Source organism: Manacus vitellinus, unplaced genomic scaffold (genome assembly GCF_001715985.3).
Source record: "Manacus vitellinus isolate BGI_N305 unplaced genomic scaffold, ASM171598v3 scaffold_2_pilon, whole genome shotgun sequence".
In the NCBI taxonomy this organism is placed as follows: Eukaryota; Metazoa; Chordata; class Aves; order Passeriformes; family Pipridae; genus Manacus; species Manacus vitellinus.
This window is the reverse complement of record NW_021940208.1, coordinates 37,158,611-37,175,028: the sequence shown is the minus strand read 5'-3', so window position 1 is coordinate 37,175,028 and position 16,418 is coordinate 37,158,611. Positions and strand designations below refer to the sequence as shown.

Below are 16,418 nucleotides of genomic sequence, written 5' to 3'. Positions count from 1 at the left end.
TGGCATCTGCAAACTTGCCGAGGTTGCACTTGATCCCTTTGTCTGTGTCATTGATGAAGACATTAAACAGTTCTGGTCCAAATAAGAACCTCTAAGGGACATTACTTGTCACCAATCCCCATCTGGACATGAGCTACTGACCACTACACTCTCTGTGCAATTATCCAACCAATTCCTTATCTACCAAATAGTCCACTCATGAAATGCATCTCTCTCAATTAAGAGAAAAGGATGTTGTGGGGGACCATGTCAAAGGCTTTAGAGAAGTAAACGGAGGTCCAGATAAATGACATTTGTAGCCCTTCCCTTGTCCACTGATGTGGTCACTCTATCACAGAAGGCCAATAGGTTGGTCAGGCAGGACTTGCCCTTGGCGAAGCTGTGCCAGCTGTCCTGCGTCACCTCCCTGTCCTCCGTGTGTCTTAGCAGAACTTCCAGGAGGATCTGTTCCATGATCTTCCCAGGCACAGAGATGAGACCGACAGACTGAAAGTTCCCAGGGTCCTCCTTTCTACCCTTTTAAAAAATGAGCACAATGTTTCCCTTTTCCTACAAATCGCTTGCATCCCACAAGAAAAAATAACAGTCTTGAGAAGTTTTGTTACCTGTAGCATTAGAAGGATATTGAACAAGAACTACTACTATAAAAAAGGAACCTGGCCTCATTTCTGCCATCCAAAGTGCTCCTGAGCCTGCATTAAACATATAGACTGTCTTACAAAGGAGAGCATGTTTGATGCAAGGCAGGAGTTTGGTCAGACCATATCCCCTTTCACTTTCTCCCTCTTCCTCTTAGTTTTAGGCATACTGAAGTTCAGTCATGAGAAACACCAACTGCTCTTGCAAAACAAGAATTTCCCCTCATGTAAGTAAGGATTATGCCAAGTAATACTTGTCTTTCTGAAATCCTCAAAAACTTGCTCAGCATACTCATCCAGAAAACAGGCAATGATGCTTCTGTATTTTTGTTTACATGTTGAAATTACCAACTTTTCAGAAAAATACATATATCATCTTGTGCCTTGCCTTATGAAAGGCAATACCAGACTTATCAGCTTCCAGGTGAAAATGAAATGCAGCTTCACTCTTAGCAGCGGGGCTGCATATGCACTCAAACTGTACTTCTGAACGTACAGGCCACTGACAAATCAAAATCCCATGACCCAGGTCAGCCACAGGAGAGGGCAATGGAGACAGGAGTCAAGGCAGAGCCCACAGCCACTGCATGAGCTGTTATGTGTTCTGTTACTCTCCAAAAAGGTGACTTAAACTTTCAGAAGAAATAGCAGCGCTCCACATCATTCAGTATTACTCCCTCATCACTGCCCAAAAAAAAAAAAAAAAGTTGGACAAACAAACAGAGCACATCAAATGCTTATCAGCTCATTAGTTTGATTGTGACCAAAATTTATGAGGCTATTTCTTATGAGCCTTTTTGGACACTGTTAGTGGCTGCAAAACCAGAAGGTTTAAGTCCACATTTTTTGGTGTTTGGTAATGAAGCAAAACAAACAGCAGCAGCTTTTATGTAACTTAGTCCATGTATTTGTGTATTTGCCATTCCTCATTTTTCATGAGGAATGGAAAGGAGGAGAAGTTCTCTTAGACTCAATTTCTCATACCAGACAAGCTACTATTAATGTTACTAATGTAGCCCATATTAGTCAAATTCACAGAGCAGGAGTTTAAGATTAGAAAACAATTATTTTAAATACATATATATAATGCAAGAAGACAGAAAGCATGGACCAATATAAACGCTATATTAAAGATAAGGAGGTGAACAGCAACAGAAAATAGTGAGGATATTCAGCATAAAGGAATGAACTTAGGAAATAGAGGTGCTTTGAAAAAAAGGGAATTAATTTTAAATCAAATTAAAGCATCTCATATACCATCAGATTTTTTTAAATTTAAGTGGAAAACACAATCAATTTGATTCTAAGTACTCCAGAGAAGGAACTTTGTATCTAAGTCCTAAATAAAACATACAACTGAAGTAAGCTATGCAAGTGTGGACTTTATGGGAAAAATTGTTTTGAAAGCATCCTATAATAAAGTCAAAATATCATCTGCATACCATTCTCCTGCAACACAAGAAAAAAAAAAAGAAATGGAGAAAAAAAAAAAACCAACAACACCACCCTGTCAAGAACATTTTCCCACAGAAAAGAAAATTTTGGCCAGCTCTCCCTGATGACAAGAGATAAGGAAGTACCAGGGTGGTTCCACGGTTTGCAAAGTGTTAGGCACAAAGGCACAGAAACTTTTATTTTTTTAATGTTCTCCACCCCTTTCTTTATCTCCTCTTTCATTTCGGTATAGCGTTCTTTCATAAGTCTCTCCTCTTACCTTTATCATTCCCTACTTCCCTTGTTCAGAAGGTACAAGCCACTGATCTAAGTAACAGTGTTGAAAGTTGTTTTCTTAGTACAAGTGGTATTAATACCTTCTGATACATTAAATAAGCACATTATAGGATGCCGTGGTGTTATATCACATTGCATTAAAGAGAAGCAATGATGTTTGAGTAGCAGTTGTCAGAAGGATAAGTTTCCTGTTGAACCAGGAAAATAAATGCTTGATAAAATATGCATGGAAAACTATCAAGACACTCTTCACCCTAAAGGAACCCTAACTCCCCACTAGAAAAAAAAATCCCACACTACAGTATTTCAGATAAACATGTTCAAACCTGGGACTGCCTAGAGATGTGCAATATTATTCTCTTGTGCGAAAGGGAAACAAAAATTCACAAAAAAAACCTTCTGCCAAAGCTGAAGAACTTTATGAAGATAAAATTTTGTGCTGATATTCATCCAGCACTCACACTGAGACAGTCCGAATTGACAACATCAACTTGTTTAAAATCATGGACCAACTTGAAACAAAAGTGCTAATAACATTTCACTTACAATTCTGAAAACCCAACAGCTTTCTATTCTGCCCTGTCTTATGATCACAGCCCTCATGTCTCTGATGTGAGGAGTGCAACCACAGTGCAAAGCATAGTACTTCCACCTTACTCACAGGAGCTGCAAGCAAAGATAGATGGTCTTAGAAGACCAAATTGGTATATTGCAAGGCAGCAAGATTTCCACTCGCTACCCCTCTCCAAAAGACATACTGACTCTTATCTCTGACTTTGCTTCACCACCTGGTCTCAGTTGGAAATGTACTTTAACTAGAACTGCCATGCTGAAGAGTGTACACTTATTCCTCACGAGTAATGAGCAATGTGTTATTCTGACAGATATGTTGAGCTTGCATAAACTACACATAACTCATTCATCTTCTCACTGTCTCATAGTGTCTTGTGACTTTCATTCTAGTTTATGATTCTTTGTGTTCAGCCAACTGAGTTTGAAACAGGAGGTTTCTGGGGAACAATGGTGCTGCTGCCAGAGATGCACCTCTGAAAATGCTCAGCAGAACCTTGTTGGAAAGTATGTTGTCAAACCCCAAAGTCCTCCCCCTCATATAATTGTACACAAACCATCTTACATGCTGGGAGTCAAACTGAAAACTCAGTATATTTTGAGAAAACATTTTTCCTTTGTGTTTGCTTTTGTTAAGCATTCATTTTATTCCCACCACTCCTACTCCCCAAGAACTCTAAGCAAAATCATTTTGCAGGATCTGAACACAAAGATTTATCAATTTGAGTAATTTTCTTTAAGAATATCTGTTTCACACATGTATGGACCAGGAAAAGTGGATTTTTAAGTAAGTGCAGATAGCACTTTCTCTACCATTCATAATGAAATCTCAGTTTCTACAGTCCTCTGACCTTTCTCTTACCCTTCCCATATCCCCTAGAAATGCCTGAGGGCTTGAGGAACTACTGCTCTGTACAACTTTGCTTGTCTCTCTGCTGTACTAGGGAAAATATATGTATTGCTCTTTACACAAATTGTGTATTTTAGACAGTTTGAAACATAATCAGAAACTAAATTTTAATTTTCCAGCAACTACTGCAGTACAGAGGTTTTACATGGCATTTTTAAAAAATGACCAAAATTAAAGCAAACAAACTAACAGCAACCTCCCAATTAAATCTGTTCAGGACATCTATGGGAACATCATTGTCTCCAAAATCTGCCATATGCTGTTAAGAATCAACCTGCTGCAAGTGGCAACTTTCTACAACTACTGCTAGAGTTACTCCTTTGCACCCTGCAGTTGGCACCCCTCACTGTCCAGGAAACCACCATAAGAGATACATGGACATTTCCTCAGTCACCCACCTTTCTCACTACCGCTTCCCTGCAACTGCTCTGGGACTTGCCTTACCCCCAGCAGTTCAGTTTTCCAAACTGGAACAAAAATGAATAGGTAAACACAGCTAAGATGATGGCTAGATCTCACCCAAACCACACAAGGCACATGCCTCAGAAGGGACAAGTTGCTAGCTGGATATGAAGTTGTGCCTAGATCCAACTCTCCTTCCCAAAGTGTTCTTACAAACCCTCGCACACAAGCTACAGTCCAGATTTCCCACGCCATACCAAAAAACTGGGGAGAAGTTTAATCAATTTTTTAAACTTTTCTGGTACCAACTAAGCATTTTTTGTTAACTGAATGCCAAGTTTCATTTGAGTATTTAATCATCAAAACACATGTATTTATTTTTCCATTCCATCATAATTATATCTGAACCACTGCAATTCACACATGAAAAATCACTAGGCAGCAGTATAATCAAACTAGAGACAAAAGCTAAGACTTTCAGTTTTCTAAAATGTGCTTGGAATTGAGGCAATCCTGTTAACATAAAGCCCCTATTGGATTTTATGATAAGTAAGGTATCATAAAAGTAAATATGACATAAAAAAATCAATAATGCATTTCTGTCATTAAAAGCAGCACCTCATCCTAACTTAATAAAAAAAAAAGTATAGCACACAATATTCCATACAAAACTGAATGTTTCGTTATTCCTATAGGCTTTCACTTACTATTTAACTCAGACAATTAGTTTTCAAAATAACCATGAAATCAAATAAAAAATATAATGAAATCCATCTGGAGATTCAACCAAAGACATCTATTCAATACTGTATTTCTGTACCGCTGAAAAAAACCTGTCAGGCAGTTGAAGTGTACACAATGCTTAAATGACATACTTATATGGAACTAAAATATATTAACTCCATAGGGAACAAAACCAAAACTGAAGAAATTCCTGGGAAAGAAAAACAAAAGGGAATGAGGGGGAGAAGGGGGAAGAGAAACAAGATGTCTTTCAAAGCATTTGTTTCCTTCTGATAATCAGACTGCCACAAAACTGTCAAGAACACAGGGGGTCTGTTTCCTTTTAATCAGGGAAGTCAAGAGAGAAACGGATGCTAATTGCCCAGTGATTAATGTGTAAAATATTCTGGAAATGGACTTCAGGACATGAGTCTAGAAGACCATGAAGAAGCTGTAGAAAGAACATGATCAGAAGATATTCAGATTACAGTATTTCCAGGACCCAAATTAAAAGTTGCAGCATCTCTTTATGCTTTACAAAAAAAACCCCTGCTGTCTCTTGATGTTAAAGCTTCCAACTGGATTTAAAAAAAAAAAAAAAGGCAGATTTGCAGGAGAAGCAACCTACAAGCAGTGAAAATATTTCCAGAACATGAGAAGCAAGCCTACAGCCTCCCTAGCAAGCTCTTCCCATCTCTAAATCCTATGGTTCGTTAACCACAGTATCCTGAGCCTGTCAGGTATCAATATCTGCTTTTTTAAGTGAAAACTCCCATATTTTTTAGTTTGAGTTTTATATGCCAGTATGAAAGCTGGACTCTTCAAAGCTGGTATAACTGAGTAGGTCCCTCTCAAGTCTGGAAAACCAGACTCCCACTACAGTCACCATAAGCACCATCTTCTGAACCCACCCCAATATGGCCCTCATAATCATCATCTCCTGCAACTGAAATATTTATGTAAAAACCTTTTCTACAGGTAAACACAAAACATCAGCTCTCTCAATTACTAGGTTTAAGTCGTATTTCAACAATAACACTGGGTGATCTTGATTTACAAGAATCATTCACCTTTCCTCCCCTTTGCTTTATTTTTGAAGACTTGTAATAACTAGAAACAACTTGAAACAATAATACACTACAAGTAAGATATAAACTACACACCAAATGAATACTCCACTTTTTTGCATCTAGAAATAAACAAAAAAACATGCATATAAAAACAAGAGTTCTTACAGTTACGATTGAAGACAACACTTAAATCACCACAAAAATAAAATCTAGCCTATGGTTTTGTGGCTTGAATCTAATGGCTACTTCAGAAGCCATTTAGGCAATCAAACTGCTGATCAAATAACCGTGGTGTCCTCCACAGAATTATTTTGGTTTCATTTGAATTCTTTTTTCTATGCCTCAAAAGAAAAGAATGTGCAGCAGTCTTATTTGCAAGCCTAATACCTGAGTTTTTTCTGGGACAAAGGCAACTAATACTGTCTACATTCATTTGATGTGGAAATGCACATTCTCAGCTTGTGCAATTAATATATGGCAATTTAGCCCAAGCTTATAACCTCCAGCCAACTTAACTACACTTATTCTCCAATGAGCTACATGGCTGACCAGCAAAAGCCAATGTTTTGTTGGCTCATCCCACTAAAACATATAAATAACAGTAGCTAGAGAAGCTTTGCATTCTACTCCTACTAAGAAATCAGGTAACGTTGAGATTGCATGTTCATAAAGCGGGATCTTCAATTTGTTACAGGAATCAAGCATATGTCCCTGTTCACCTCAGATCTTTTAATATGGGACCAATTGTTCTTGTGACAGGACTAAATAGTCTAGACTCTAGTGACATGATTATCCAACAAGGTTTTCATAGTGAAAAAAATTATGAAGAAAGAACTTGCCTGCCCACGAAAGGGTTTCTGATGCAAAATGGCTACAAAACTTATCCTACAGTCCCTGGGTAGCAAATTTTCTAAACAGCAAAGAGAAAAATCTTTTAAACTTCCTGTGAAAATTACTATATACATCTTGCCCCCTCCCCCCAAAAATGTGATTTACAGCCAAAACACTGGCAAATACCTCAACGGAAGCATGAAGAGAGATCTTTGCATCAGAGTTATTTTAATGTAACTGAAGCTTTGCTGTGGGTGGAGTGAAATGGGTTCTAAAAATACTCTAACTACACAGAACATTTCCTATTCTGCCCACTCCCTAAAAAAGGGACATCTGATGGCTTGTGAATATAAGATAGGATGGTGGCTTTTAAATAGAGACAAATAATGCCACAGAGGTTCGTGCACAGAAGCCAGTGCTTGATACATCTGGGGCTGATGAAGCTTCACACAGTGACAGGATGATTGAATTTACAGATCTGAATCACAGATTAGGCAACCTTTGTGATTTAAGACAACATATGAATGGTACAATTTTAAACAAAAAAATGAAAATGGAACTAATTTTGAAAACTTTGTAGGTCTTTATCTCAAGATAAAAATCTTATGTAAAAAAACCTCTCTCTCTTACGTAAGAACAGTAAACAAGAGTGCTCCTTAAAAAACAAAGAGCACTTGGTGTCATACCCCAGATATTAGATTTGATGTCATTACTTACCAAGCCAGCAATTGGAGTTGACAGACGATTGATCTTCTTAACGATGCCAGGTTTGATCTTGTTAATCAAACTAAAAAAAAAAAAGTAATGATTTTATGTTACATAATCAACTGTACTTGATGATGCATGAGCATCAATGCTTAGTAAGAAATACTTTGCATATGGTCCTAACATAACATGACTTGAATGAATTAGATCTGAACCTATTAACACTCCCAAGAAGTGACAAGCAACAGACTTTAGAAGGAAAAATGAGACAACTTGCATACGCACACACAAAGTGATTTCTCAGAATGGCAAACTGAGAAAGAAGAAAAGAAGATGCCTGGGTAGGCGTAGGCAGAAACTGATCTATGTTTCTACTACATGGGTGGTGATGTTAATCAGACTCAAATTTCCTATTTAAAGATTTTCTTCACATAAAGGTTCTGACGCAGATGTCAAAAATGTATCAGAATGTTGCTTCTCAGAGTTCAGCGTGAAAGCACTAATATTCCTGTGAGGGCAAGAAATAAACTCAGTTTTTATGTTACCAAGTCCAGTATGCTGTGTGCAACAATCATTTTTGGCACATATAATTTACATGCACAAGTAATTTTCAGTCTCAGTCAGAAGCAATTGCAGCTGATATCACTCGTTATATAAAATTCGTAATTAAACTGAGAAGATAGGACAGACTAACACACCAGTGTTGAATACACAAGCCCAAATTCATACCTTGTCCTGCAGTGAGGATGAGGCACGGGATTCCTTGCACCTTTATATCCAGGTTTTCAGTGACAGAGATAGGGAAGTATTGTGATTCACCAAACTAAGAGACTACAGGGTCAGTAGAGAACAGAGATCTCAGGACACTCTGCAGACTTCATCTGCCTTTGAGGATTTTTGACTTGCTCCCTCTTGTCCCTGCTTGCCTGGCTAGACCCTTTACCCAACACAAAGCATCAGCAAGGTTTTGTGATCACACACAGCAACGCAGAGACAAGACCTGGAGTTTAAAACTTCATGTGGGGAAAAAGTATTTTTCATCTCAAGCAGCCAAGGTAATTGGAAAATAACACAAAGAACAGTTTACCCCTAGACATTGATGTGGAGGATACATTTCTTATGTGCCTAAAGAAAAAAAAAAGTCTGCAGGTCCTGAGACTTTTCAATTACACCAAGTTACTTATTAATCAAAATACACTTGATGACTTTTCAAAAAAAAAAAAGTGATCTGTTGGGATGGAATTAAAAAAAAAGGTTGAGTTCCTTCCCTTTTTTATCTTTTTATCTTCCAAATGCATAATTTTTATTTATTTTACTGAAGAACATGAAGTAGCATATGATCAGAAAAACTTTAGTGAATTTCTTTCTCTAATATATGCACATGAGATCTAGTAAAATGTAAAAGGCTTTATTTTGTCAACATGTGCACTTGGTCATTGATTAGGCCAAACAAACCAACTGAACTGCTATAGGGATATGTAGTGCAAGTGTAGGTCTTATCTGCTATAGTTTAAGTCAAACATACAATCTCCAGAGATAGTATATCCATGGACACTAAAGGTGAACCAAGGAAATGGGCAACATAATTCCTAGTTTGTCTCAATTACTTAAGATCTTACACTATATTATCTTTAGTGAAAATTGGACATTTGAAAACTTTTGCCATCTGCTCTTTTCTGTTTCCACAGAATTTCTATGAAAATCACTCTTCTTTGTACTTCAAGTAAGTAAAATTTAAAATTATCAGGAGAATTTAACAGGAGAATAACTATATTATTTAGCAGAATCATAATGAGGCATCTTGCTTTAAAGAAAGTTGTGTGCCTCCTAAGGCAAGCTGCTCAGCCAAAGAAATTGCAGGATGTTTTTCTTGCTTTTCTATTAATTACAGATAAATTTAACTGATTTGCATTTGGCACATGGAGGCTCACATTCTTTTGCCAAATAAGTGTCAACAATGAAGATATCAAAGGATTAGGTTGTATCAGTTAACTTCCAATTCATAAACACACTATTTTAAAGTTACATCTGAATACAATATACAAATCCCACTAAACACATACCTGAAGAAATACCTTCTTATTAAAAGGATTAACTATTTTTATTACCACAGTCACACTCATTAATGTTTAATTATGTAAGTAACGAAAATACAGCATCCACCTCTACAATATTATTGAAAATTAATCAACTCCCCATGTCACAAGATAACTTCAGAAGCAACTTGCAAGATGTGCCAGGATGGGCAAAGGGCCCAAAGAAAAATAAAGGCAGGAACAGAAAACACAGTAACACTCACAGAAGGAAAAAATAATATATAGGGAAAAAAAAAGCTCAGAGAACTGAACCTTTGTAAATATTTTCTGAACGTTAGATTGGTTGAACTGATTTTAGAGTGGCTCTGAGATTTGTGGTATTTTTTTCTAGCATCCCAGGTAGTTCTCTAATGAGATTTCTCTTGCACTGGTGTTCTAATGACATTTACACCTGCTGTTCCTTAAAATACTAAGGGATTAGCACCACTTCCAGTCCTGGAAACTTATTCCAGTAAGTACAAAACCAATTACAGATATGTGGATGAGACCTGACGAGTGGACATTTTACACCTCTGACTCAGTCTAGCAACGAAACCAGACAAGTCCCATTACTGCCAAGCCTACAATATATAAACACAAGGAAGCTTCTTACAGAAAGTACTCCAAAACAAGCTGAGGTCAGAGTTTGCTGTTTAAAACAGTAAGTCCAAAAAGTACTGAAATCTGGACTGCATGTGCACATATATGACAACATATTTCTACATTATGCTGGAGATCCAGTCTGTTTATTTTTATCACCCTATAGAATTTCGGGAAGGAGACCAAATTGCATTCAACAGATTCAATATTATTGAGATAGTTGGATGCAACCATGAAAGCAATAAATGATAGGCACATGAAATCAAACGCCTGACTGTTATCTTTAATTTACAATTTTGTGAAGTTCACTTCTGAAGTGTAGTATTTTTAAAAAGAAAACTTAATGTAAAGTTTTCTGCTAGGCATAGGTAGCTTTCAACATTTACAGAACCAACACTCAGGGGCTGGGGATGGAGGACAGAAAACCAAACCTCAACAGTAGGTATAGGGGTAACCAAGTGCTTTGATCCCAGCCATGGCCACACCACCTTGCACAAGCTGAAGAGAAAGCCCAGTGATATCACAGATGTTATACCCAAAAAAATCAATCAACTGGCCAGAGGATCAGCATGATCCTTGCAGTATCACACAGACAAGTGTGTGGGACATTTGTAGATCTAGAAAGAGAATCTCCAAAATCTGTTTTTACTTCCCATGACAAACAACAGGTATTAAAAAAAGTTAAAAATTACTTAATACAAAATACTTTTGGTACTTCAAAAAAAATTTCAGAGGCCGGGAAGGAAAGAGGTCAGCTGATGTTAACCCGAAGGATTTTTATACAGGCAAGTCAATACTCACTCACACAACAGGACTCCATTTTCTAGAGCTGCTCGAAAGTCTTGGGTTCCAAAGCTTTTCCCAGTAACTGCCTATAAGAGAAAGAATTGAGAGTGAATTGGACACGTGCACAAAATTAGGACTAGCAAGAGCATCTAAGGAGTACTAAAAAAAAACAGAACAGAAAAAAAATAACCCAAACAAAATAAAACAATAAACCAACAATCACTGATTGGGCACTTAGTTCATACTATTATTTTCTTATATTAATTTCTAAAGAAATAAGTATTTAAAAGTTCTTTATGCCTCAAAAGAAGTCATATTCAACATCTTAAAGTAGTTTCCTCTAGCATAAGTCAATCTTCAGCTACATTCTGTGGGAATACTTATTTTCTAAAGCAGTACCACTTACACTGAAAAGCATAAAACAAATTTCAAACAGAAGTGCAAAAGAAAGACAAAGTCTTTTATCTCCTGCTTCATGTTACAGCGTGTATACTCATGATATCTGGCACAAAGTATTTTAATAGGGTTTTTTTTCATGCCACTTGCACCTAAGGCAGTGTGACTAAAGAACCACTCCGTCAAGTCTGCATTACCACGTGCACATCAATTCTCATTGCTTGGCAAGTGGTAGGACTGTATTAATGAAACTGCTTTTTATATTAAGAGTGAAAAAGCAGTAAACAATATCTTATAAAAGACTTAAGATATTCAATGCCAAAAGCAAAGCATTGCCTACATGTTTTCAGCAAAGTTTTTTAAAACAAATAATTAACTCTCAAACAAAAGCATCAACATAGCGCTTGCTCAATACTTGAAGTCAATACTAGATCTTCCCTCTGCCTACATTCCTCGAAGAAATCAAATTTGGCAGATTTCTTTCAAATGTTCAGGATTAATACGAAAAAGATGCTCAGAAAAAGAGACAATATTCTGCAAACAGTCCAAAAGAGAGGTTTTATCCCAGTTGACTACAGAAATGAAACACTAGGAAGGGTATTTATTTGAGCTTAGAGGTCACCAGGTTCAGTCACCAGCTAATTATGAGCCTCCCTTATGAACCCTAACCCTGACCGTCCTCAATACTGTGCAGGCCCACAGGCACACAATTAAACATGCTGTGGCACCTGCGTGCATCCAGAGCAAAGCTACTGGTTACCACAGTAATTAAGGAAATTAGTAGAGAAACAAATGAGCTGTACTTGGTAAAAAGAGCAAAGGAGAGGATGTAGCTCTTTTATGATCTGTTACATTATCACCCTATTATTTTTTTCTAAAAAGCAAAAGAAGGGTATACAAACACCAGAAATCCTTCAATTTAAGTAATTAGTTTTAACATAGGGGTTTTTTTCATTCAAATGCTGCAAGTTCAACCACCCTACTGGGGACAAAATTAGATGTTACCAAAATTTTCTTTTGGGTTTAAGGGTTTTTTTCTAGGATTTAATAAATAATGACAGAGGATGAATGATGGCACATCAACTCAAGGTAAGAAAAATTCCAAAATTCAGGGGAAAAAAAAAAAACCCACACAGCAATTTTCAACAACAAAGGATGATTGTGATTCCCCAGGGAGAACTGCATTTTATAAAATATTTCTATAACAACAGTCTGTTCTTACAGAAAAGTAGAGGTTGTATTATAGCAATATTTTCAATAATCACTTAAAAAACACAGAATCTGAAAGTTATCCTTATCTCAAACATAATATTGTATTTTGCTTCCAGTTTTGTATATTCAGTGATAATATTTTTGAGGAAAGTAGCCAATGTAACAAAACAGCACTGAAAGTTTCAATACAAATATTTATGTTTCCTAGGTAATAGGAAATATGGGTTATAAATTACGCCCCTCATTCCGCAAGTTAGAAATTTTATGTTTCATGACATACAGTAGAAATGTACCGTATATAAAGGCTGTAGGAGTGGGGTCTAGCTTTATGGTTACATTTCAAACTCCAATCAACTCTCAGAGTCCAGAAGTTGTTCTAATTTTGGAGCTGTCACTGACATCTACAGGACTACACAGTTCAAATGTTTGGGTTAATAGGGAGTTTGCTGGTAAGTCATTCATGCAATAAATGACAAGGTGTTTCCTTCAACTAGAGTTCAGCCCATCCCAACCCTGCAATGTCTTCTATATCCACAAACAATCTTCAAGCTGAAATTCCTTTAAAAAAACCCCAAAATGTCCTGGAACTGCAGCATGTAGCTAAGGCCTACAGTCCTCAAAAATTATTCCTGAGAAGTCAAGGAGCATGTGCCACTGAAGACAAGTTGAACTTCAGCATAGCCCCTCCTGAAGAATGTGAGAGTGCCATGCTGCAGTGCATAATTATGTCTTCATGGGGCATCTTGTCATCTTTTCCACAGGAAAACCCAATACCTCAGTCTCCAAAATAGCATGTGGAACATTTGACTACCACAAAGTCTTCAGGCACATGACCTCAGGTAACTAGAAGACATCCTTGAACAACAAGCGAGTCCAATTGGAGTACAAGGTTGTAAATGCCTCTATTAGACTTGCAGACCTCTTAAAATTACATTAGAAGATGCTACACTGGAAATATTTTGACTAAGTTATTTGTGCAGCCACTGCAGCAATCAACACTGATTTGATATACAGAATGGAGTTGTCAGACCAATCTTGTGACCCACACACTTTGATGACTATGTGGTTTGTTGATATTAAAATAAAAGCGTCGGTACTGCCAAGTTAGGTTCCATTAATATTGACTTTCAAAGGCTAACTAATAATTAAGTAATTAAAAGATATTCTCAAAGAACAATTTAACACTGGTACTCGAAACCAAAACATCTTCCAACTTGCACAACATGTTGAATTTGTTGGTGTCACAAAAATAAGCACTCCATTTTAAAACCTGCTTTTGTATAGAGACTGAGAACTTTTTTCAGGTTGGACTTTCACCTGCCTCATACCCAGCACAGGGCATCAAGCTCAGCTGTAGCTATTACAGCCTGCAGAGGAAATAGATATCATTAAAAAAAAAAAAGGAAATACATGAACTGGCTCAGAGTTCCCTGACTTTTAAGATCCTGAGTAAGACAAAGTGAATCCCACCCTAAGATATTACATCTTCAAACTATGTCTACGATTTTTGAGTCACTGTTTATTCATTAAAACTGGTTATACGGGGTGTGGTACTATTATGTAAGCATAATTGATTTTGGACTATTTTTCAACCTCTTAGGTCACGTGAGCCACCAAATAATAGAGAAAATATCTTGCAAAAGTGATTTTATCCATGTTTGAATAACATCTCTTTCCAAATTATGTCTATTTTCTCTCCTTCATTTAGCTGAATGTATTATTCTTCTTAGACTGCTTTTTTATATGAAGAGAGCAATGACATAATTAAAGACTGCATCATAAAATCACATTTAATTGCTGCTATATAACAGTTTGATTTTGTTTTTGAAAGACAGCGTCCCCTAATACCTCGGTAACTCACAATTGTCAGGTCCAACGAATTTACTTCAAACAGTATGCAAATCAAGTCTTTAAATGTAGACGTTTTGAAAATGCTTACACATACAGAGGGCTAGCTTATTTTCAGGTTTGCTGTGATTCCTGTAGGAGGAGACAAACCAAGAAGAAATAACCAAAGATCAACCATCCTGAGGATGGCATGACATCAAAATCATCACGGACTGAACAAAGAGTACAAAGCACAGAAGAATATAGATGATTATATGTGTCAGTGCAAAAATTAACACTGAGTATGTTTCTTTGGTTTGTTGTGCTAGAGGCCAAATATAGCTAATCATAAAATGGGCTTTTTTTGCCTTAAAAGCTATCCAAAGTTGAAAGAACTTTCAATTTTAACAAAAAAATACTAAGGAAGTTCATGTCAAGCTGCTTCCATGGTTTACACTGGTTTATACAGCTTTTAGCAAAAGGACAGCTCTATCACAGGCCAGTTGATGTTTACCATTACATGGAACTCAAAGTGCAAGGGCCCAGTAGGTTTCTCAGTCTAACATTGCAGTGACGGAAACACCAAAGCTAGACTCTCCTCATCCAATGCAAGAATCATACCACATATACAGGCATGCTGGCTGACCAGTTCTCCATCACAAACATGTTAGCTGCTCAGAAACAAGGAGGCAGCACTGTATCATGCCCAACCTATAATCTGAACGATACCTTGGTACAGGTACTCACCCCTCCAGACTACTCTCTCAACCTCATTAAGAGCTCCTCTGCCCCCACTCCAGGTAGACTACACCATCTCAAGCCATGCAAGGACCCTGCACAATTTGAGAGAAATGCTACCTGCATCAGCGTGAAGCATACCATTCCCTGATACAGGGTCGTAGGTTATGGATGGAAGGTTCCAGAAAGATACTGAACCACACATGATAGTGACTGCCTGAAGGCAGGCTTGTGCCAGGATCTCATAGGGCAAGTAGCTAATCAGACGGCAAGCTCAAGGATACTACACTGATTTATCAACTTCAGGTGCCCAGCACAGCCTGCAGCAAGAAAAGCCAAGTTTATCATGCTGCAGAGAGGACTGCTTGTGTTCTCTAGGGAACTGGGACAATGATACAAATGTGACACAATGGTGCCATCCCCAGCACAGAGTTCTGGCTATGCCCTGCCAATTTCTGTCACAGTGCCTGACTCAGCAGATCACCTCACATTTGCGTCTGAATTACTACCTTCCCAATGGCCTTTCTTCCCCCTACCCACTACCAAAAATCTGGATCAGACTACATGGCAAATGGCTCCATCCTTACATAATCCCAGCATTACATATCTCCAGTTACAGTACTTGTTTAGCTCTAACCACCTTCATCCAATGTATCACTCCAGATCAGTACTGCTACTGTAGATGCACAAGGAGATATACAGGCTACACCCCAGCCAACAAGCAAGCAATGCAGGCAACTCCCAGTGTGCTGGCATCTGAACAGTTTGGCCATGCTTGGAAATAGGTTCATAACACGTTTTTATATAGTACTTTAAGTCCACTGCATTTTATAAACTGTTTTCAGAAACATGCCATACCTCAACTTGACAAATTTTATCTTTTGTGTCTATCACAAAAGAAGAGCAACATCCAAAAAAAAAAAAAAAAGGGAAATAAAAAAGGCAGTAAGGATTCTTCCCTCTTCTGCGTTCAGATGTGCTACTGAAAGACCTGCCGCCCCCCTTCAGGACTATTTGCAGTCCCACTAAAATGCCATGCAGAATACGAACTTGTCTTTAAATGGCATACACAGTAGCTGCCAGAAAGTGCTGCCATTATGCTTTGAAGTAAATGGCTTGTGCTGTCTGGAATTTGCAGACTTGCCATCCAGTTTTCTGTTCTCAGCTGGGTCTTCCTCTTTTTTAAAAAACATAAACCAAAAAA

At 37.5% G+C, this 16,418-nt stretch overlaps 1 protein-coding gene across 10 annotated transcripts in view; it reads right to left on the bottom strand.

The window, feature by feature from the left end:
• The window catches only part of LMO7 (LIM domain 7), a 130,104-nt gene that overhangs the window by 83,243 nt on the left and 30,443 nt on the right, over positions 1–16,418 (bottom strand). For all 10 annotated transcript variants that reach the window (XM_029960966.1, XM_018071112.2, XM_018071117.2 and 7 more), the window contains exons 2-3: positions 11,057–11,127; positions 7,593–7,662 (exon numbers count right to left, since the gene is read on the bottom strand). In XM_029960966.1, the coding sequence (XP_029816826.1) occupies positions 7,593–7,662; positions 11,057–11,127 (141 nt within the window). The remainder of the gene's footprint in view (positions 1–7,592; positions 7,663–11,056; positions 11,128–16,418) is intronic.